Source organism: Equus caballus, chromosome 1, assembly GCF_041296265.1.
Source record: "Equus caballus isolate H_3958 breed thoroughbred chromosome 1, TB-T2T, whole genome shotgun sequence".
Taxonomy (NCBI): domain Eukaryota; kingdom Metazoa; phylum Chordata; class Mammalia; order Perissodactyla; family Equidae; genus Equus; species Equus caballus.
Genome location: NC_091684.1, coordinates 64,390,961 through 64,415,099, shown reverse-complemented (window position 1 = coordinate 64,415,099; position 24,139 = coordinate 64,390,961). Strand labels below are relative to the sequence as shown.

At 41.5% G+C, this 24,139-nt stretch overlaps 1 protein-coding gene across 12 annotated transcripts in view; it reads right to left on the bottom strand.

The window, feature by feature from the left end:
- Window positions 1-24,139, bottom strand: part of LRMDA (leucine rich melanocyte differentiation associated) — a 1,071,617-nt gene that overhangs the window by 433,813 nt on the left and 613,665 nt on the right. For all 12 annotated transcript variants that reach the window (XR_011423402.1, XR_011423400.1, XM_070227814.1 and 9 more), the window contains exon 5: window positions 22,442-22,559. Coding sequence is in view for 10 of the 12 variants with exons in the window: in XM_070227814.1 (XP_070083915.1) it covers window positions 22,442-22,559 (118 nt within the window). In the remaining 2 variants the exon portion in view is untranslated. The remainder of the gene's footprint in view (window positions 1-22,441; window positions 22,560-24,139) is intronic.

Genomic DNA, 24,139 nt, shown 5'->3' with positions numbered 1-24,139 from the left:
AATGTTTTGGAATGCAGATTTTATTATTATTCAAGTATGATGAGGCCTACAGATCAGGAGATCATGGTCACTGAAAAGAGAGTTTGTTACTCATGGTTCCCAAGAGGAAGGGGCAGGCCATACCACAGAAGGTCACAAGGGTGAGCACCACTGTCTGTCAGGAAGCAGAGGGAGCAAGGAGGCAGTATGGGCAAGAGCCTTTACTGTGGTTTTTGTGGGAAGGAATGGGTGAGGCAAAGGAAGAAGGCTTAGAGTTGATTAGTTTGAATGATTTCAGCAGGCTTTGCGGTGTAGGGGCTGTCCTGAGTTGTCTAGTACCTGGCTCTGAGATAGTAGGGCAGAGGAATATTGCCTCCTGGAGTATAAGAGCCAGATAGAAGAGGTGGTTCAGAGTATGGGCTCTGGACTGGTTAGTTTTCTTGAGAAACGCATGCTCCCATGTGACTCATTTGTGATCTCTAAGGATTGGTTAGCCGTGGGAGGGGCAGTCTTTCCTAAGTCAGCTAGGCTCCAGATGCCAGAGCATAAAGAATACAGAAAATAAGAAAATATAGTTGATACATTCTAGCCCATGTTGTTATGCATCCACTGAATCCTAGCCTCTCACTGTTGCTCTCTACTCCAAGGCAAGCATCCACCACAGTCTCCCAGTGTTGCCTTCAACTCTCCGCCAACCCAAATAACACCATAATGAAAATCTTCATACACACCTCCTTCTGGCCGTATGTAAGAATTTCATTGGGATATATACCTTTTAGTGGAAATGCTGGGTCAGAGGGTATATGAATTCAACTCTATAGGGCCAGCCTGCACTCCTACCAGTAGTGCATGAAGTTTCTTATAACCCCACATCCCACTCACATTTGCCATTATCTGGCTTTTTAATTGTTCTAGTCTAATAGGTGCAAAGTTATAATTTACTCATATTAATTTGCATTTCTGTGATTTCTAATAAGTTTTATTTCATTCAGCTTTGTTCCCTGTAACTACTCAATCCGTGTTTGCTAGACCAATTCTAGGTGAGCAACAAATAACTAATGAAAAATGCTAGATAGATTTTCTTTGAGCCCCAGTTACAAAGGCTGCATAGCTCTGGCTCATCACACCACACATCCATGAGCAAAGGCACTAACTAGAACAGAAACAAATAAATCTTTGTTTTTTGCTTTTATGAATGAGATCAGAGACTGATGCAAGCATTTAGGAGACAAACCTCTTCATTTTGGGCAGCTTGCCCCGAAGTGATAAGCAGGGAAGCCCAGGCTGAAGAAGGGGTACAATGCAACACCTGCTAGGTCAAGATAGCAGTGAGAGGCCAAAGGACCAGGATTTAGAAGTGTAAAGAGCTATTTCATTTCCATACTATTGGATTCTATAGCACAATGTCACTGAAATCTTTAAATAAGAAGAGACGTAGTCTATTAAATGTGAGCTAATCAGAGTAGAAATCTACATAATAGAGTAAGAGGTAGTTTTAATATATATATATGACATAACATGTATGTAATGCATATATAACTGTATATGTAAATGTATATGAACATATAAATGCGCTCATCTGTTAAGTATTTGTTTATATATACATCCCTTATATATCAGTGTGTTTCTGTAGATAATTTTTCTCCTCTCCAAATAAACTGAAAACATAATACCTAAGTTGTACCCAATTTTGTCTCTGCTCTCAGATCCACTTATCAAGATGGGTTTCTTTGGTCCCATTTTAGTCAACTAGTAGGATTAAAAAGAAAATGAAAATATAACACATTAATAAAAATATATATGTTTATAAAACATATATTATCCTTAACACAATCTGTGGCTATATTTAATTTTATATCAACAAATGCACCATAGGCAATCTAACAGTGATAATTTTATTTAAAAAATGGGACAAGCGTTAAGCACGAATGCTACTAACTGGAGGCTGATACAAAATCTGTTGCTGACTATACTGGGAAACATAAAGGTGTCGTCATGGCCATTCCAGATATTTCTCTGTCAACTTTATTTTATGCTCCGCCCTCAATAAGGAAGTCTTTAGTGGAAATGCTGAAAGTAAAGTGGCTGCTGCAGCCATGTTTCCCACCAAGAGTTGTAGAATGGAGGTGTCACAGCATGAAGACACAGCCTACCCCAAGAGGAGGGGTCACCAACCTGCTAATTTATAAGCAAACTCTGACTCACCATAAGCCTTCAGAAGCAAGTGCCTTCTGATTGCACAACCTATTGTATTCTCTGACTTGTGTAGATGGGACAAATGGTGCCCTGGGCACACTCATCCACACATCTGCCTGAATTAGCTACTAAATCACAACTGCAATAGCTAATAACAGCCATAAAGCCTTTTGAGTTTTACAAAAGTGTTTATAATGGGCAACTCATTATGATTTATATGAAAAACATGAGTCAGCTCCTGAGACAAAGCTGATATGCAAACAGTGGCCTTGTAGTGTGACCTTTAGCAAATATCCAAATATACTGCAGAATTTCCCTCTGGCCCAAGGCTGGCCACTGTCTCATACACATATTTTCAGAATACCATTTGGTAGGAGAGCTGATACATGCTGGGTCTTCCCTGGTAATTGGCCATGAGGAAGAAGGTGAGCATCTCAACACAGATCAATGTAGTGGAAGATGATAAATACCAAGGATAGTTTAGGACCATCTCTACATTTGGCACCATGGGGCATAACAGAAGATATAATAGATACCTTCTCTACCCTCCCAGTTGGGAAAGCAAGATGAATATATACAAATATTAGAAAATATGTGGTTTGTAGGGGAGTAGTTAAAGAGAAGCTCTGGGGTGTGGGAATTACTGAGGCCCCAAGTTCATGAAATGAGGTCAGAAATCACAATGCAAAACTCAGAGCTGGCATCAGATAACCACAGGTGCCCCAGACAGAAGGCTCTGTACAATGACATTCAAAAAATTCCTCCCAGGTAAGGACCAATCCAACTAAAAGAGACGGGCAGAATGAAGTCAGACCCTTTCCCTTACTCCTCTACCATTACAAAAACTGACACGAGATGACTTATCCACAGCATTCTTTTTTAAAGAACTAAAACCCATCTCCATCATTACCAGACGATTCTAGACTTGAGTCATACCCTGTTCTCTGTGTCCTGGGAGTCTCTGATATCCTGGGAGAAAATAATTCTATTTATATTGCTCATTTCCTTACTTCCTTCCCATAGTTCTCAGGTTATTCCCTTTGGTTTATATATTTTGATGTCAAGACTTTCTTTTTCTAATGAAATGCTGTTCTTCTCGTGTCCATCAAATGGAAGCCTTTTTCCAAACTGCCCCAACTCAATGAGGACTTCACAGGTGAAAGCCACTGAGGGGTCTTCACACAAAGACCACTGTACACCTGAAGAGACCCACTCCTCTGGGCTGGGCTGTGTTCTTTCCCTGTGGAGTCCACATGGGCAGCCCAGGAAGAAGCAGGAGACATGCATCCTGCCCATCCATCCAGAAGTGCACAAAACTACAAGTCTAATTCTCTTGGATTCTTCCTTCCAAAGCCAAATCTAAAATAAAAGGTCAATCTAAAACTCCCTTTGAAAAATTCTGTTCATCTGACTCTAATAGTTGGAATGTGATTAACAAAAAGGGAATAAGAGTATAAGGTATATAGCTGAAGTTACTTAAAATATTCAATTTATAGCATCCGTATACTTTAGCAGGCACCTAGAGGAAAAAAAAATTTTAGGCACCTAAGCACTGTACAAGAGGGCAAAGTAGTAAGATAAGGGAAGGACTTAAGTCCATCATCCCTAGAAAGTGCCCCCATGAAGGTTGAGAATCTCTTTCAGTTGCTTTTATATCCCAAAGCCTTCCAAGGAGCCTAATACATTTAGTAAATATAACATGGATGCATGAGTGGATGGAGGGATGCGTGGAGGGGAGAGAGAACTGAAAAACTGAGGTTTGGAGTTAAGTGGGTAGAAAATTTGGAAAAACAGTGAAAAAGAAGGTCTTCCAAAAAAGAATGCACCTGAGATCCCTTTTTTGCTGCTTAATGTAATGAAAAGTAAGGGAGACACCTCTATGCACTAACTCTCTCACATCCTTGACAAATGCCTAAATCACCCAGTGCTGGTTTTCCTCCTTCCAATGAACGAACAGCCCCAATATGATTCTCAAGGGCTGGATATCTCTGGTGCTCCACTCCTGCTATAGAGCTAGGATTAGAGTGGGAGGATTAGAAGTAGAGCTCAAGTTCTATACATCTGGGCCAAGTATTCTGGAGCATATGTCCTGAGAAATAACCTACAACATCTTATTTTATAGCTTGATAACACCAGTCTTGGAGATTCAATTTTCACAGCTGGTTTGAAAATGTTCCCATTTTTGAGGCTTCATTCATATCTCTTTCCATCTAAACCCCTGGGTGACAATGCCATCCCTGCTTGACAAAGCTACAGAGTGCCCTGAAAAGCAGAGGATCTTTAACAGCTTTTTTTGCCCTCATCTCTCCAAATTCTCTTTTTTAAAAGACTCCAGAAGAATTCCTCCTAATCTTGAAACTCAAATGATAAGATCATAAATAAATGGCGACCTCCCAGTAAAGACTGAGAAATTGTGACCTTGGAAACTCTCCTTCCTTCCTTCTAGCTTGATCTTGTCCCTGACTGAGAAGAGATCAGTTTCAGTGCATTCTTAAAATATGAGTATTTTTCCTTCCCAGTGGTTATGGATAGCATAAATTTCCATTAGTCATGACAAAGACAGACAACCTGCCCCACAGGAGAGATGGCAAAAATGCTGACTACATTGTCGTTTTCCTGTGGCTTGAAGATCTCCAGCTGTCTGTAGCACATCTCAAAATTTCATCCTGCTAGAAAGCTTGTTTTGAATAAAAGTGAAGTGAAATATAATTTTCCTCTTAAAACAGCTTCTGCTCATCATGAGTTCTAAGTATGAGGATAGTAGCCTGGTACTGAAGCTCAAATATGGTCTACAGAACCAGGAGAGTAACATGCTCATCTCCCCCCCACTCTTCCTCTCTGGTCTTCACCCTTCTTCCTCAACCTATGGTTTGAGGTGGAAACTTCCAGCCCTGGGCTCTCTTCTGTAGTTTACTAAAGTAAACAGTGGCGGTTTAAGATGTGAGCTGCTGTAAGCAAGACACACAAAAGCAAATGTGGTTTCAATCCCATGTCTCTGCCTCCCAGAAGTCTGGAGGAAGCCTAGGTGATGTGGAGTACAAAGAAAAGTAAACCTTAGTCCTAAACTATGTCAAGTCAACAGTCTCCACCACGCAGATTTGGGACCATTTGGAAGCTAACCACATAATCTGCTTTTCTTTCTACTCCTAGGTGTAGATATATCATATTTTTTGTTTGCAAAATAGATCAAAAAGTTGCACTGACTGGCCCCTGAAAAATGGCAGACCACTCTGTGAGGTGCAGATTGGCCTGAGTTCCATGGTGGCCCCCTCAGGAGGAGAGGCCATTGCCATTTAGTGTGCAGTGAGAGAAATTTATAGACAGAGCCAGGGTGTCCTGATTACTCAGGCTCTCCTTTCCTAAATAGTGACTTTCTCATACTAAATTGAGAAATCCTCAGAACATCTGAGTAACATATTATGTAACAGCAAAGTGCTGGGCCAGCAGAGATTTGAGTTCTAATCTCATTTTCATTTCTCCATGGAATACTCAGTGAATCCCAGAACCTCCCTATTTTAGCATTCCTTATTTTCAAAACCAGGTACCAACTATTCCGCCTTTCTCTTAGCAGTATGGTGAGGATCAAATGAAATCACATGTTTGAAAATGCCTTCCAAAGTTAGCATCTCTTCATCTTCACATTCAGGACTCTGAAATGAGAATAATTAAAAAGGAGATAAAAACATAAAAAGAAAAAGGGAAAAAGGAAGAAAGGGAAAAAAGAGAGGGAGAGGTACAATTGTGCTGAGTCTTTATTTTGTACCAAGCTCTGGGACAAGTGCTTTATATTCATCATTTCCTTTAACCCTTTAATCCAATAATCCTTATTTTATTAACCCCATTTCAAAGATGAAGTAATTGAGGTACTAACTTGCCCAAAGTCACATAGCAAATGAAAGAACCAGGATGTGAATCCAAGTTGTTGACCCCTAACACCTGGGTTCTTTAGCATGCCACCATGGTATCTCCCCTGAAATCCTAGAGGCAGTACTTTGGGTACTGCAGGTGAACTCACACCTGCCCAGAGGTCAGGCTGAGAACCTGTGCAAGCACCCCCATCACAAAGCCCTAGGGAGACCCTCAGAGATCATTTAAGTCTCTTCATCCACGCTAAAGATGAGAAATCCGAGCTCTGGAGGGAAAGAGAGACTTTCCCAAGAAAACCCAGTGAGCTGACTGTGGGAGTGGAACTAAAATATAAGTGCTCAGTGTAGCAGAGGTTGGCTCAATCCTCACCAAACACATTTACTTTTCCTTTCGGGAACTCAGCTGAGCTGCTGTATTAGTTTGCTAGGGGCGCAATAACAAAATACCACAACTAGGTGGCTTAAACAACAGAAATTCATTTTCTCTTGTATCCTGAGGCTGGAAGTCCAAGACCAAGGTGCAGGCAGAGTTGGTTTCCTCCGGGGCCTCTGTCTTTGGCTTACAGACAGCTGCCCTCTTGCTGCCTCTTCACATGGTCAGTTCTCTGTGCACATGTACCCGTGGTGTCTCTCTGGTCCTAATTTCCTCTTTTCATGAGAGCACCAGTCATATTGGATTAGGGCTTACTCTAAAATGCTCAATTTAACTCAATCACCTCCTTAAAGACCCTATCTCCAAATGCAGTCTTTATAGAGAAAGACAAATATGATAATTATCTCTCTTATATGTGGAATCTAAAATAATAATAATAATAATAATAAACAAGCTTAAAGGTACAGAGAACAGTTGGTTGCCAGAGGTACAGGGTAGGGGAGCGGGAGAAACAGGTAAAGTGTTTTTGTTTTGTTTTTAGTTTAAATAAATTGAATAATTTAAAAAAGACCTTATTCCAAACACAGTCACATTCTAGGTACTGGAGGTCAGGGCTTCAACATATGAATTTTGGGGTGACACAATTCAACCCCTAACAGCTGCATTTCCCAGACTTTCTTGCAGTTATGAGCGTTCTGTGACTGAGTTCTGACCAATGGAACTGGGCATTAACAATGTGTGTTGCTGCAAAACTGGGCCCATAAATCATGCTGCACAATCCTCTACACTTTTGCTCTTGGCCCCATCCAGTGGCTGAACCCAGTGAAGGACTCTAAGGCTCAAGAAAAATGCAGATCCACTAGATGGAAGGAGCCTAGGTCCCTGACTGACTGAGCATTCCTCACTCTCCACCCGGAAACCTTCAGTGGACTGAGAGTGACTAGGCCACCAAGACTTGAGAGCTATTTGTCACAGCAGTTAGCCTTTCCTGACTAATACAGCCAGCTCCTCAACCAATATTCATGCCTTACATATCAAGGATCAGTGAATTTCACCCAAGTGGAAAGGAAAATAACAGACTGACACCAGCTCCAAGGTCAATGAGAAATCCAGGTGGGCTGCAGAAAAACAAGGAACAAAAACGACTCTGCCCCTTCTTGAAGTACCAGGCATCTCAGTGAGCACATTCCCCTAGGACCTCCTCTTGCTTTCAGACGTCCGTGGGGTCTCCTGGCCCCTGCTTCCCATGCAAACTAATAACTGGGAGGGGGAGACAGGGTGCACATAATAATGATCCCTTTATTATTTAAACAGGCCATTTTTCTTCCCAATAAATGCTTTTTTTTGTCAGCTCAAATATTCTCCTTTGATAGAAACCTGAAAATAATTAGCCTTAATAGCCCTGCTGTGAATAATGCCGCACAAGAAGGAGGTAGATGTTAATAGGAACCTTCCACTCCAAACCTAAGTCACCCTCTCGGCCTCCCTTCCCGAAAAAGAAATGTAACAAGAAAAAGATTATAGGTTTAGCACTACTTGGGAAGGAATGTATATTCGAAATAAATGCATGAAATCCTTTAAAAACAGCACATGCTGAAAACTTCATATTTAGTTTGATTTGCTTTCCAAATCACACAGACTGCACAGTTGCATACAATCTTTAAACAAGTACAACCCCTGAGAAGTGTGGATAGATTTAAGAGAAATAAAAGCAAGATCAGCCAGCTTGTAATCTTCTTTTCTCTTTTTTCCTCCATAAAGCTGCATTAAATTGCCTATTGAGAACAATAACATATTTGTGCTTTTATAGGTAGAATGATTGGTATTATGCAAAGATTTGGCTAACAGTCTAAAGGCACATTCATACCGATCAGGACTGCATGCTGTTAATAATTTTCGGGATGCTCTAGGGAACCCATAATTCCCTAGGACTATAACTAGCAGGTCAATGCATGTTTTGTGGGAGCTCCTACAGATTCTAAGCCTTTCTCCCAGAACCATACCAACCAGTAAGACTTTGGGAAGCCCATCCCCAAAGAGAGTCTTGGAAATGTTAAGTGTCCCTTTTGACTACATTCTTCCTCTGGCCTGGGTAGGTGCAATGGACTTATCCAGGATGTACTGCCAATTTGAAAATGGCACCTAGGCATTCTTAACGGAGCCTAAAACTACTTGTGTGCCTACATCCTGTGATCCAATAAACCCATACCTGGAAAATTATCCTAAGGAAATAATTTAAAGGAAACAAACACTGACACACACAGACACACACATGCATGCACACACATAACATTAGCAGTATTTTATACATAAAGTTAAAATCTAGAAACAGTGGGAAAATGGTTTATTAATTGATGGCACTTATATCAGTTTGATGAAGAATTATACAATCCATAAAAAGAATGAACTTGACGACTACAAAGTAGCAGAGTAAAACATATTAGGTAAGTAAGTAGAGTATGAAACACACATAAAATACATACAGAAAGAGCTCAAGATTGGAAGGAAATAGAGCAAAATGAAAAGTCAGAGGGTTAGCGTGCAGGGAACATAGTTGAAAGATTTTCTTTGTTAATTTCCCTTAATGGGATCATAACATTGTTTTAAAAAGCATATAAAAATAAAATAAAAGAAAATGAAATGGTCTCTGTACCTTTTACTCTTTAATTGTCACATATATGTCTGAGCCTGATATTCAAAAGCCAAGCTCAAATATAACCTATAATTCTCCTTTTAGGAAATTCAAAAATTCCTTCCTAAGAAGGTGGAGGGTGGTAATATTTGGTTGCAGGGACAAATACTATCAGATCTTTGCCTGACTGGCTATTTCATCTGAGTACAGAAAAAGCAAGCTGCACATAAGCATCTAGAAACAGAGATTGGGAAGACTTATTCCGAAACTACTCCACAGAGACATCTGTTTACACATTCATGCACACACACACACACATACACAGAGCAGCAGCACTAAAAGACCTTTTGTTGTGATGCTGTACAACTTCAAAGCATAACTCACATTTTCTATGAACTAGAAACCCCGAAGACTGGAGGAGGCCACTCTCACCTCACTTCCACCTCCAGGAACAGCTAAGTGATAGCAGCCCCCAGAAGCTCCTGCTCCCCCTGAACCAATGACATCTTTCTGCCACTTTGGACAGGTTCCTGCCTTTGAGAGGTGAGTGAGGCATGGGGCTTCCTACTCGTTCTCCATGAAGTTCACACCAACCTTGGGCTAAGTGGCTTACCTTCTAAGTGCCATCCTAGAGTTGTAATGGAATGTCTCTGCTAGAGGGGATCTGAAGATCTCGCCTAAATTACTTTTTTGTTAAAGAATTTTTTTAAAGAATAGCTTCTCTTTACTGAATACCTACTATGTGCCAGGCATTGTGTCAGATGCCTCACAAGCATTTGTTTCTCATCTTCACAACATACCTGCATGGCATGTGCTATTGTCTCCATGACACAGACTGGAAAAATTATAGAAATGGAGTGATTTGCCCAAGGTCACACTCCTTTCAGTGGTGGAGAGGGATTAGAACTCAAATATATGGACTCCTTGTTCAGTGCTCTCAACAAAACCATTCTGCCTCTTTGGCACACTTAGGGGGACTCAGCATGAACCGCTCTTGTACAAGGGTTATAATTAGTTGTTTGGTCCCAGTTGCTTGAAGGGTAAACAATGTCTGATAAACCCACAGGCTGTAAGTATTTATTACATCACAACCCAGCTGCCAACTGTCTAACCATTTTAATAAAAAGCTATTTTCTAAGGTTTATGTTTTATTGCATGTATGACTCCCTTATTGGTTAGCATTTCAGAGTTGTGGAAAAGGTTATGAATTTAGAAACTGGCTGCATTCATATCATATTTAAAACTTAATGCTATTTTATTAAAGACATATGGGCCTCCAAAGTACACATATTAAATGTCATGTAAGAAAAGTAGCAGTTTAAATCATGGTCAAATTCATTTTTGACGTGACTCCTGAGGCTTCCCAAGATCTGAACTATTTCTTTGTAAATCTGGCAGTTTAACCACACTCATAAATCACTTTCAAAGCATATTATTTCTTAATTTTACTGCATTAGAGAGTGTTTGGCCTACACAGTGAACTGTTTGTAGCAGTTATGTGAACAAAGTTGCACATTTAGTCATATAATGTGCAAAAGAAGAGGGGAGGGGAAGCAAAGAAGGAAAAGCTTTTCATTCTTTAGTCTGTTTTACTTACCCTCTCCATTTTTACCTAAGCAAACACAATTCATAGCATTCAGATCAGGCCTCTGTAATCTCAAAGTGCAGAAGTCACAAGTTGGTATCGAAGGTATTGAACAGAGGATATAAACAATAATTTGTAATTTAATCGTTTCCAAAACATCCCATAACTAAAAATTAGAAGGGCGCAGAAATTAGACTCTTTTTTTTAAACATTATACTAAACGGAAACAGATTTTTCAAAAAAAAAAAAATGTGGCTATGTAACACAGCTCTTGGTTGTTTCCTAATTATCCAGAGATCCAGTATCTCAACCTTGGGTTTTCAAAGCCTTTCTGATGATGAGATAATATTCTTTGGATGTGTGTAACAAGCCCCCAGACATCATTCCATTTTACTATGGGGTAGAAGGAGGCTGGCTCCAATGACGAATTCCAGGATCTAAACATCAGCCTTGATTTCCAGATTCGCCAAGGGAATTGAAGGAGGATTAAGAGAGTTGAGTCTAAGGTCACCCAGACAAAAGGGCTTAATGGCTTATTTTTGGAACCAGGCATCCTCTCCCTGATTTGGGCCCTGTGTAGAGCCTTCACTGCTCCACTGCTGTCCACTCGGGGCCGCTGCACCGTGGCCCTCCTGTTTCCATCAGTGACCATGGAAGCTCCTCTGTCCTCCACACTGTACTGACTGTTCTTGTGCCTCCATTTTGCCCTGGCTCTCTCCCTCTGCCATCACAAGAACAAAAAGGCCTTGTGCAGTGCCTGGGGAGACCCCCTAACTCAGGGGCCATGATCTCCCCAGGATAAACCTTCTTTCTCTCCCCATATTCCTTTCTTTTAGGTGTTTTACTCTCATTGGGAAGTAGATACTTTAGTAAAAGCCTTAGAAACATTTCACTGAAGTATAAAACTCAGTTAAGCCACCAGGAATATAGGAGTAGTACCCCCTTCTATGGACTCAATTATGTCCCCCCCCAAATTCATGTTGACGCCCTAATCCCCAATGTGACTGTAACTGAAGGTAGGGTCTTAAGGGGGTAACTAAGGTTAAATGAAGTCATAAGGATGGGGCCCTGATCCAACAGGACTGTAGCCTCATCAAAAGAAGAAGATTATCCCCTCCCTTCCATGTGAGCACACAGCAAGAGGCAGCCATCTGCAAAGTGGCAAGAGAGGTCTCACCAGAACCTGACCATGTTGGCACCCTGATCTAGACTTCCAGCCTCCAGAATTGTGAGAAAATAAAGTTCTCTTGTTTAAGCCATTCAATCCATGATGTTCTGTTAGGGCAGTCTGTACTGACTAATACACACCCCCATGTCAAGCCCAAATTAACTTCCCCCAGGTCACACATGCAAACCCATGACATAGCAATGCCACAAAAACTTCTGTTTTTAAATTAAACAACAAGGAACACTAGTTGCCCCCTGATTCTACATAACAGAGACAGTCTTAGCTCCTTACACATATTATCTCATTTAATCCTCACAATAGACGTGGAACAAGACATAACATTTCCCGTAAAACAATGAAGAACTAGATGGCAGAAAGTAGAAGTTTGGCCTTTAATCCAAACATAAATGTAATCCTGAAACTTGGAGTGGGGCCAGCTCCCAAATGGAAGAGCGAATCTAACCATAGCCCATGAACAAAGTAAAAATCAGAGGTTTTCTCTGGAATACAACAGCCACAATAAATTCAGATTTAAAACTTCCCAAAAGAACAGCTGGAGGCAACTTCCTGAATCACGTCAAGAACAAAAGGAAAGGTTGGGTGGTGGGGAGGAATTAATAAAAATGGGCCAAGTAAAGCATGGGAGAGGTTGCTAAGCCAGATAACCTCTGTGACAATTCAAAATGCCAACCGAAAACAAGTGACTCACTTATAAATTTCACTCATGAGTTAAAAGCTTCATGAAGTAGAAGCCCCACTTAAAATTCCCCACTTCAACAAGGGAAAAAAAATACAGCTTTGGAGCCCAGGCAGAGAGCATTAGTTTGCTGTTGAAAAGAAATAATGAGTTCTAATTCAGGTAATGTAGCTCAAAATTTACTGCCATATTTTAAAATGCACATGAAAAATAAAATTATCCTAAAATGTCCTTGGTGAAAAGGCTGAGAGCATAATTGCTATCACTGACAATAGCATTGAACTTAGCTAAATTAACATCAAAGGAAGCCCCAATTACAGAGCATCTGTACATTATTGATGGTGCCCTGTCTGTTCATCTAAGATACTCTACTGTAGCAAATAAAAGAGCTAATTGTACCACCAGCCTTCAGGGACCCCAAGGGCAGACCTGCCCTAACACGCTTGTGAAACACCACTTTGCTTGGTCAAAGGGACAATCATGTTGCATTTGGAGTTGGAATGTGTACAAGGGCCCCAGAGGTAAGCCCTGGTGACCACAGGTAGAAAAAACCCTGGAGAGGCAAAAATACACTTTTTGGAGAGTTGCAACCAACTCACAAGCCAGATCCAACAGCTACCTGGGAAGGTGGATATTCCCAGAGGTCTTGGCAGGGAGAAATAAGCTCTCTGGAGAAACAGGTGGGGAGCAGCTGGAATGTATCAGAACTCTTCTCCCTTATAGCAACAAATAGCTTCTTTTTACTGCTCATGGAACCATTCGGGGCAAGGGGAACTTCTAGGGGTAAAGGTAATTTTTTAAAATGAGAAGAAGGTCTCCTCTGAGCATCAGGCTCCTCACTGAGCCTACTGTGTGGAGGAAGGAAGTGCCATTACTGGAGCTCCTACTGATACTGGTACTTATCTGTACATACCTGCTGGGCATTCACCTGGATGATACCCTGAAAAGTACGTATTAGCCACATTCAGGAAAACAGATCAGATTTTTATTTCCATCAAACTTTGTGAAGACCTTTACCTCTGTTCAAGTTGGATAACCTAAGATTATCCTACTACTTTATCCTATCTGCTACTTTTCTTCTTAGGCTTTTGGGGACAATGAAAACAAGTAAATGTTAAATACCAGAGACAGCCCTTTTATCACTAAGCTTACATGAGTTTTCTTTTATATCTTTTCTTAAAATTCACTCATCTTGTCTGATGTTGTGGACTGAGTTGTATCCTCCCAAAATTCTTATGTTGAAGCCCTAACCTCCAATACCTTAGGATGTGACTATGTTTGGAGATAGGGCCTTTAAAGAGGTGGGTAAGCCAAAATGAGGCCATCATTGTGGGCACTAGTCCAATATGATGTGTCCTTATAAGAAGAGGACATCCGGACACACAAAGAGTTAGCAGTGATGTGCATGCACATAAAGACGACTGTACGAGGACACAGTGAGAAGGCAGCCATCTGCAAGCCGAGGAGAGAAGCCTCAGAAGAAAGCAATACTGACACCTTGATCTTGGACTTACAGCCTCCAGAACCATGAGAAAATGAGCTGTTTAAGCCACCCAGGCTGTGGTATTTTGTTATGGCAGCCCTAACAAACTAATGCATCTGCTATTAGTTGCAGGCAGTTTGGAAATAACCAAAATTCTACAGTAGACATTGGGACCATGCCATCCTCATTTTCTCCTTCTCCTTTAGCCATGAAATTGCAAATAATCTTAACATGTAATCAAAGTTAGCTTTAGAATAATGTTCACAATTTTTCCCTAGTGGCCTGGCATCTGTGTGGTTACAGAGTGACCCATCCATCCACCCATGCATCCAGGAAGCATGCCTTCCTGGATGCCTATCTGCTTGGGGTTCAATCCCTACCATTTGATGTTTCCAAGGGCCCAGAAGGGACCTCCCAAGCAAGGCAGATCTTTACAAAGCTGTTCTTCAGATGGAGAAGGATCAAGGCCCTGGTTTGACTGAAGGTGGGAACGCTCAAGCCTTCATAATCCTCCCTTCACTCAGACCTCAGTTGTTAGCCTTTTTACTCTGTTCCCAGATAAGTTGCCCTGTACTTTCAACCTACTCATCCTCATCACTGGGCTGGAATCATCAGGCTCAAGGCAAAGAATTAGTGTGTGAGGCAGCAATGGCAAGTGGAGTAAAGCATACTAAGGATAGGTGTCGTCCAAGTTCACCAAAGCACCTGCCACTGAGAGCAGCTCCCTGCCAAGCCTTGAAGCTACCCTCAGAACATGGGATAACGTTAGCTTTAAACACAGGTAACTTTAAATTAGCACCCCAACTTTATTCTCTGAGAATCTACTTTCTTAAGGAAGCATCTTTACCTCCCTCTCCTCTTCTCTTTCTTTGCAAGCTTAATTTTTAAAAATAGGAAAAAAGCCTGAATTGCAAAAGCAAAATACCAAAAACTGTCTTTTAAAGTGGATCAAGAAAATGTCAAGCTGGAAATGTACAGATTATAGACATAATCAGCTATTAAGGCTCCATCTCAGTCATCACCAGAGATCACACAAATGAGGACTTTCCATGGTCCAGTTAAGGAGCCTTAAATTTACTCCTTAAAACTAAGACAACTGATACCATAGGGGACAGGGTATTTTGAGTAACAACATGTCAAAAGACTTTCTAAAATGCCATAGACTCATTGCCAAGGGAGTTACTATTGGGTCTCTGACAGCACCTGGGTTTCTCCTCATCTCAGCATCTGAGCTTCTGGCTACCACATACACCCCTCGCTGCCGGTTCCTGGGAGAGGGCTCTCAGGCCCAGCTCTTTGAACCTCTGTGGCCACCTGAGCACCCACACCAGCCTGGGCACTCTGAATGCTGGGCAGCCTCAGGCCAGCAGCTGCCTCTGCACAGATTTCCAAAATACCTTCAGGGCACAGAATCCCTGAAGAGCATTACTACTCCCTCTCCCAGACACCCAGGGACCCAAGCACAGATCTGCCCATATTTTCTCCCACTTCAAACCCTGCCAAGGTTCCTCTTCTTCATCTTAAGATAAATTGCAAACTTGACCCTCCACAAACAGACACAGCCCTCCACAGCCAAAGAATCACATGGCAAAGACCAAAGTCAATGGGATGGGGAAGTGTGCTCCTCCCTCAGAGGGGGAACCATGGCAAGGGGAAAGGAACAATTTTAGACAAAGGATGCAATCTACTTCTTCCAACTGTGAGGTTCCAGAGGCTGTACAAAGTATCCTAGGGATACTTATCTAATTCCCCACAAAGTGCCACTTACTTCCATAATCCTCTAGGTATGTGTATGTCCAAATGTCTTCCTATAAAAGGAAGCATTTGGAGGCCAAAAGAAGAAGAGTGTGGAGCTGGGCCGTTAAGGTGCAATGAAAGCCAATAACTCCAATAGAGACTCAACAATATCACACAGGCATTAGGCTTAGTGGAGAGGGATACCGACTACGTACTCAGTACCTGACCACTCCCCAGGGACTTCTGGGAGTGGCTGCCAAAAGCACCTACAGTTCTGTTTCACTTTCCTTCTCTCTATTGTGGATTTTAATTCTCCATCCACAGGGCTTTGCTAGGACGCTGGAGACACAACTTTCCTGCAACAGTATATCTCTGATTTCATAGGGTTGTTATCAAATGCAGGGTAACGAAAAGCTACCAAAATTGCCTCCAAAGAGCAATACTCTGAAAGCATTTACTCAACACCTGGGATGCCATGGTGCTAAAAATGTAGAAAAACAAAATCCATGAGTGATTCCCCCTCAAATGAATGTGACAAACTGTGAAATCAGGAATAAGAACAAAAAACAAACAAACTACAAATTTTTGGCTTCCAGAGTTGTTTCTAAACACATCACCTAAGCATTTTCCAAAAGAAATTAATTAAAAAATTTTTATCCCTTCAAAATTTACTATAAAGTAACTGAAAATAGAATCTGAATATGGCTCTAGACAAGAAATATCTGCGCGAAAACAGAAAAGAACCATAGAACACCAACATATTCAGGTAGTCAGAAATATCCACAAACTCAACTGCCATTTTTAGTTTTCTTCTGAATGCTTGGAACCACAGAGAACTTTCAACATATATTGGCTTATCCTCTATTTAACTGAATGTACTTGAGGTTTACAATATTTATTTAACAAACATACCCCAGCTTAATGTAAAATATATATTCTTAAAAATATTGAGTGTAGAGTAAATGTTAGTAATTGCAATAAATCTAGAGATAATTCCTGATAACCTTTTACATGTTTGCAATTGGCTAGATAGGGGTAACGAGATATGAAAGACAGACACACTGTGCTGTATAACAGGGTAGTACTTAGTAAAGAACTAGGGTAGGCATGAAAAACAACTAAGTGAACCAAAGAAGTCATCAGGTAGCGCTCCTTATGGTACAAACAAAAAATATAATAGCAGCTGAGACAAGGAAAATCTCATTCTAACTACACAAAGACTTGTGGAGCATCCCAACATGTTTTCTGAAAATAACTACTGTTTATTTCCTAAAAGCCCTGATATGAGCAGGTAGATTCTGAGAAAAGAAGGACTCAGGGAACACCTGAGCAGCGACAGGGAGTATGCAGCTTCAGATCACATCCTTGCCTCCCCTAGAAATGCCATTCAATGGAAAAGCCAAGACACAGGGAATCACAGAGGCTGGAGGTTTTGCCATCATAAGAGAGCTCAGGGTAAATCCTTTGGAAAAACAAATACACAACCCAGAATCTTTATTTTCTGCCAATGCACAGTTTCAAGTTCCTACATTTTCTTAAGGCAAAGGTTCCTTTCCTGCTTTTCCAGAGGACCATATTGAGGCAATAAAAAAAATGGACTAGCTTTCATGAAGAATCTTACAATATGCTCTGTTGATCCTGGTGCATTCTTTTGACAAGTAGTGGTTGAGCCTCTGCCGTAGACCAGGCACTGGGGACATGGGAGTGATCAAAATGGCAAAGTTGATGCCCTCAGTGAGCTGACACCCCAGTGGATGAGCAGCTGCTTCATCCCACTGCTTCTATTCCCTGTCTTTATCCTATGTTGCCCTTTTTTGTGGAAATTCAAAACATAGACGCAGATGGAAGAAACTAAAGGTACCCAGGGGAATTGGGGCCCAACTCCAAGTGTCAAGAGCAGGACTGTGTAGTGTAGTCATGGAAGCAGGTGATACTTGGACCCAAATAACTTCTAACTTTCAGTTTAAAGATGAGAATAAAAAAGATTTCCAGAAGGTACATGTACTCAGAATTTTATTCCTCTAATACATCTCCCTCTCTCTCTCCCTCCCTTTCTCTCTCTCTCTCTCTCTCACACACATTCTATAGTCTCCTCTCCCCCAAAAATACCCCCAAAGATACACATACACAAATATACAAACTATGCAAAACTAAACAAATACACAAACTACACATGATGGGAAACCCAGGCATACCCATATAAAGACATGCATGACATATTTTCAAGACACATCAACACCTACAAACATGCCTATTTCCGTATCTTACCTATAGGAGAATGACCACAATCACAAACAAAACCACGCACATCAAAACACTTGCTAGTATAGGCTGTGATTCTCAGTCCAGCTGTTCCTGTGGCTGCCCTCCCCATCACTTCTATAAGGTTCAGAAGATTAAACAGTTGGCAGCCAGCTTCATATAGATGCCTTGTAAACAAGAGGGCTCAGCTTTAAATAATTATGTCAAAGAAATGACAACTGTGCTCTTTGCCAGAAAAGGGATGAATAATTACAAAGCCAGGACATAATTAAGCAATTCTGACTGTCGAATTATTGAACTCTCTCTCTGATGTGCAAAGCTGGCGCGCCTGCCACGCATGCCCTCCTGGACAGGCCTCTGCACTGCTTTGATCTACACTTCCTAGTGCAGCAAGGCGGGGGGGCGGGGGGGGTGGGGGTGGGGGGGTCACAGCCTGGTCATTACAGAAGCCTTTCTTTGGGGGCCTCAACCTTCTCAGCATCCAGCTTGGGCTCTCTGCATTGACAGTGGCATGATTCAATAGCCAATATTTGACAAAGATATATATATATTTTTAAATTCTGAGAAATAAGCAAAGCCTGGCTGTTGCAGGCCCATTAACACACACACACACCCAAATCTAGAAGAGTCCCTTGTAACATTAGCTATCACTTCCTAATGAATGACAGCATCTTTCTGTAGAACAATCAGAGCTCAGACAGAAGGTAGCTTTTAAAAATCAAAAGCCAAAAGGCATCAATGAAGAAGAAATGTGTCATCGTGAGACAAAGCAGGAGAGAACTCGCACTCAAGCACCAGGGCCTGCCAGATACCAAATCAAACCTTTGTGTCATAGGGGGTTTATTAGTTCCTGGATGACTTTGCATTTGCATCAGCCGAGAATACCCAGACTACCTGCTCCCTACCTCCAAGGCAAGGGCTGTGATTGGAGAGGCATTTTTCCATTCTCCCAAATAGTTTATGTCAGGAATAAAATGAAAACAGCTCCCCAAATCACAGCCCTTCTGATCATCTATCAGAGCATTCTGCTGAACAAGCACAACAGGCTGCTGGTGCCTCAGAAAGGACAGAAGCCAACTTGAGATTCCGATTCTGTTATGAAAAATAGGTCTTCACCAAGTGTGCTCAGCACAGTGTTGGCAATTCATGGGGAAGAAATTGCTCTCCACTTAGAAGCTGACTCTTGGTGTACACAAACCTCCCAGAACATACATTTGTATATGTATATATATATATATATATATATACACACACAGAAATGGAAAGCATATATATATACACACCTGCATAGGAACAAACATATGTCTGTACATACTGTGAGCAGATGAGAATCAGCCTTTTTAATACCCATTTATTAATTCAGCAAGGAGCTCATTTGGCCTCTTTCTATCTGCAAGAAAAGTACCAGTGCATATCTCTGAAAACAATAGACAAAAGGGAATTTCCTGTGTAGGGGAGGAAGACATTTCCTCTACCCTCTCTGGGTCCTCCTGGCCGGACAATGAATTAAATTGACATGACACAGAATAACAGGAGAAAATTAAACAAAGCTTTATAACATGCATACATGGGACAGGCTCAGGCAAACTGAGCAACTCACCAAAATGGTGGAAGTTCCCATCTTAAGTACCAGCCTCAGCTAAAGACAAAGTAGGATGTTGGCAGTGGGGAGAGTCAGTTATGGGAGATCATCAGATAAGCACAGTAAACAAGAGTAAGGTTATTAGTCTGATTTAAGTCCTTGCATTCTGCACTGATAAGAGTTTCTAGAGATAAGGTCATGCCCCCCTCTTCCTGGTAAAGAGAGGGAGACACCTTTACAGATGGAGATTTCTTTTACAAATGTAAATGTCTCTTAACAAAGGGTAAGTAAATTCTACTTTTCAGAGTTTCTTTCCTGTCTGCATTTTTTTAAAAGTAACCAGCACAAAATAATCCTCATGCCAAAGAAACATATCTTGGGGTGGCCAATTCCAGTCCCCCACACCTGCCACTCATGAGAGGCATACAGTTTGATATGAAACCAGGAACACAGAGAAATCTTCTAGTGCGCTTCAAGGATCATGGAGTAAACACAACACTTAACTAGAAGCCCAGACCCCTGGGTTCTGCTTCCACAGAACTGTGGGGACTTTAGGAAACTACATCCTCTCCCAGTTCCTTCACTCATAAAATGGGGTCACAAACCAGATGATTTCTGACGTCTTCTCCAGTTTAGAAAGCATACGACTCTCCAAAAAGATAACACCTGAAGCTCCCTATGCTTTCTCAGAGTATTTTCGTCTCTCTCCAAATAATTAATGGATATTTTTAAGCTTAACACATTTAGTAAAGATGTTAAGAGTCAATCACACAAACATGAGCTAATTTTATAATTGATTAGAAACTAATTTGGAGCTTTGAAGAGCATTTCTGCTGATGTTGCTAATGACTCTGAGAACCAGCCACTACTGGATCTTAAGGAGTCATTCCCACTTGCTTTCAAAAGAGGGGAGGATTTCAATCCTCTCCCCCAATGTCTCTGCTCCAACCGAACAGTCCTGCTTTTACCTGTGGTCTTCACTTAGGTTCCTGTGAAGTTCTGTTTGAACAGACAGATGCACAGGGAAAATGTTTAGCTCACTGCTCCAGGGGTAAGAAATCAGGGTGGAAGAATGTGGGCTCTGTGTTCAGACACACAGGTAAAGCTCCAGCTCCAGCAATTACTAGCTGGGTGACTTGGGCAGCCCAATTAACATCTCTAGGCCTGAGTTACTCATCTGTAGAGTAAGCCAATGCCCCCTTCCTTCTACATTATAGGGTTACGTGAGAACTCACAAATCTGCATACAAAGAACCTTAGGACAATGGTGGGCACGCATGGAGCACCCCACCCAAATATACTGAGTATTGTATTTTGTACCCCTTCAGACTTCCAGTGACAATGTAGAGCTTCCCATGTCAAAGACCATGAGAGTGGGAGAAATATTGATTTATTTATGCATTAGGTGAGAAATGTAGGCTGGGCAGGAACCTAAGATATTATAAAAAGTTCATTTGTTGTATTTTGTTTGGTTTGATGGTGTTGGCTGTCTCTGGAATCTTTTAACCAAAGGAAAAAGAAAGGAGTCCGAGAAATAAATTATTTCATTTGGACAAAATTACAAAAGCTGGAATAACTAAAGGCAGTCATGAGCAATATGTCAAATCTGTGCATTGATAAGGAAAACTGTTAACACTTTAATAGCTACGAAATGAATCATTCCATTAATTTCCCACATGCTGAAACAGGTAACAATACATTTATCTGCCAGAATTATACCCTCCCTATCATATATTTCCACAACTGTTAGCAATTTTATACAGCATAATGGGAAATAAGTTGCACCTCATGGATTCCAGGGGAGAAAGTGGCCTGAGGTCTGCTGCCAGCTGAGCTACTTGATAGAAGAGGTTTCATTTTTCTGTTTTGGTTCTGTTTGTTTTTTTTCTCTTTCTCTCTTAATCATTTCCAATGCACGTGCAGAGGGCTCTAACTCAATAAGTGAGGACAAACTAGACCTCCAGGATTTCTAGGCCAATGTTTTCAACACCCAAGCTAGGATCCCATGGGAAGTGACTATGTAGCTCCACAAAACCCTAGGGCAGTGAGGGACCTCCAAGGGGGTCATTAAGGGACATCAAGTGCATTCTCCAGCCTCAAGCTTCAGTGAAGGACCCCAACTCCTCCTAAAGAGCTGGTTCATGTCCTTAAAAATCTCTTTCATCTGAATCTGAGACTCAAAACCACATCTCCCCTGCCTCATCAATGCTTTCATTAAGATGACACCACATTCACTTCCATGGCCTTGATGTAGACTCAGCTGGTAAAAGAAAGGTCAGTAAACACCATTCCAACAAGCTCTGGAGAGCTACATGTAGGGAGCACACACCAGTGCCAGGTCACATCGTTGGAAAAAATTGCCTTCCCCACTAACGATATCGCCGAGAGCTGTTGAGCCTTCACTTGTGGACAGAAGAGAATCACTTTCCCCTAGCTCCCCTTTGGCCCAAGAAAGAAGTGCCCCCTTTGAGGCAATAGAAGAATCATACCCACCTAAGAAGTAGTAAACGCCCAGTGCTCTCTGCTTTCTTCTTTCTCAGCTCTAGACCTGCAGAGGCCCTACCTTATAAACGAAACACCCTCAAGGAGGCCTGAAATACTCCCCCAGGAATGTCACCACTGGGCTGTGTATGGTGCTGCTTTATTTGTAAAAGAGGCAGTTGGGTAAAATCACCTTACAAATAAGATCCCCTTAGTCATGGGAAGACCCAACTTACACCCAGTTCTACTTCTTGTTTGGTCAACAGTGTATCCATGGATGAAACCCTAGTGTGAGATCCCTCCTGCATTCTAAATACATAGGAGGACATCCTCCATGCTCAAACAGTAAACAGCAAAGTGAGACACAAATCTCTGTGAAGACCAGGGAGTAGGTAGTTTACCTTGGGCTTCACCACCTTCATGAATGCCCCTCTGACCAAAGCTTCCTCTCGTTCTTGTTTAGTTACTTTTCGAGCATCCAGAAACTTCAAATTGGGCAGCTTGTGCAGAACAAAGCATCTGGAAAAGAAAAGTCAGAGACGACTCAGGAAGGTTGGAGTGATGGCCTCAAAGGTCCATGCAATCTGTCTGATGCTCAGCAATCTATACCATTAGGTCTGCAGAATCTTAGATCTTGGCTGCTGCTTCTCCTCTTTTCTTTCACAAATAATGAATAATCGCTCTCTGGAGAAACCCAAATGGTTATATTTTACACAGACACACAAGTCAACTTTAAAAATGTACACTAATGGTTGCTTTTGACTCAAAGGTAGATACACACACACATCTAGATTAGCCAGGAAGATCCTATCAATGTATTTCCCTCCTTCCATTCTGGAAAATGGGCCCAGCTTCTTTACTACACAGGAAGTTCTCAGTGAAACTAACCTAAAACCTGATTGTACCATTTATGTCTTTACCATTTGTATGGGTCATCTGTATCATTCTCATATCTGAGAAAACAACAAATCTTCAATTTGAAACTGAGACAAGAGAACTTGACTTGCCATCCAGGTAAGTAAGTTAGGATACAGGTTGTGATAACCTGGGATAGAAGTAAGAAACACGCATAGCTGAGAAATGCTTCCTTGAGGAATCAAACAGGGGTCTTGAAGACTTTTTTCTCATCATTACTGAGTTATTTCTACTCTGGCACTAGATGATTATCTTTATCAAGGAAAAACAAGGGAAGTTGGTTTCCAGGGAATGTTAACAGCCCAAAAAATTCTATGTGGTCTCCATTCCCCTGGAAAGAGTCTTTGGTATCCATTACGGCCTCCATGGATAAGCCAATGGCTACCTGTGTGATGAACTGTCCTCAAGCAGGTATATACAGAGTTGATGAGAAGCAGGTATATAAACATATAAATAAATATAGAAAAGGTATAGATACTTGCCTATACTTCTCCTTCCTCCGTGACAGTCACTAACCCAGATGCTTTCCATCAATCCCCCATCAATCAAAGGAGTAATTGTTTAGACCCTGTCCTGCTTAGGAAGAAGAAGTAAGTACCCAATGTCAAGACCAATGGATTATCTCCATGAGAATCTGTTATTTCTTTCCTGTACCCAGCCTCCTCAGTATTCATTCAACTTTCAAATCCCAACCCCCACCAAGTTTTCTTCTGTACCTCCAGCCCCCGTTGCTTTCTCCCTTCTCAGTGCTCCCAAGATACAATGTCAGCACCATACAGTCTAACATTTTGTCAGTTTTTAATTGTCTTATTGGTGTTTAGTTGATGTCCTCACCTAACTATAAACTTCTTTAGGCAGGGACACAGTTTTTTGCTTATCCTCATACCATCTTGGAAAGCAGCATTAGAACGGACTCAGTAAAATACCAGTGATTTTGGGGGCTGGCCCCGTGGCCAAGTGGTTAAGTTTGTGCGCTCTGCTTCAGCGGCCCAGGGTTTCGTGGGTTCGAATCCTGGGCACGGACATAGCACCACTCATCAGGCTATGCTGAGGCGGCATCCCACATACCACAACTAGAAAGACTAACAACTAAAAATGCACAGCTATGTACTGGGGGGACTTTGGGGAGAAAAAGGAAAAATAAAATCTTTAAAAAAGAAAAATACCAGTGATTTCAGTTGCAC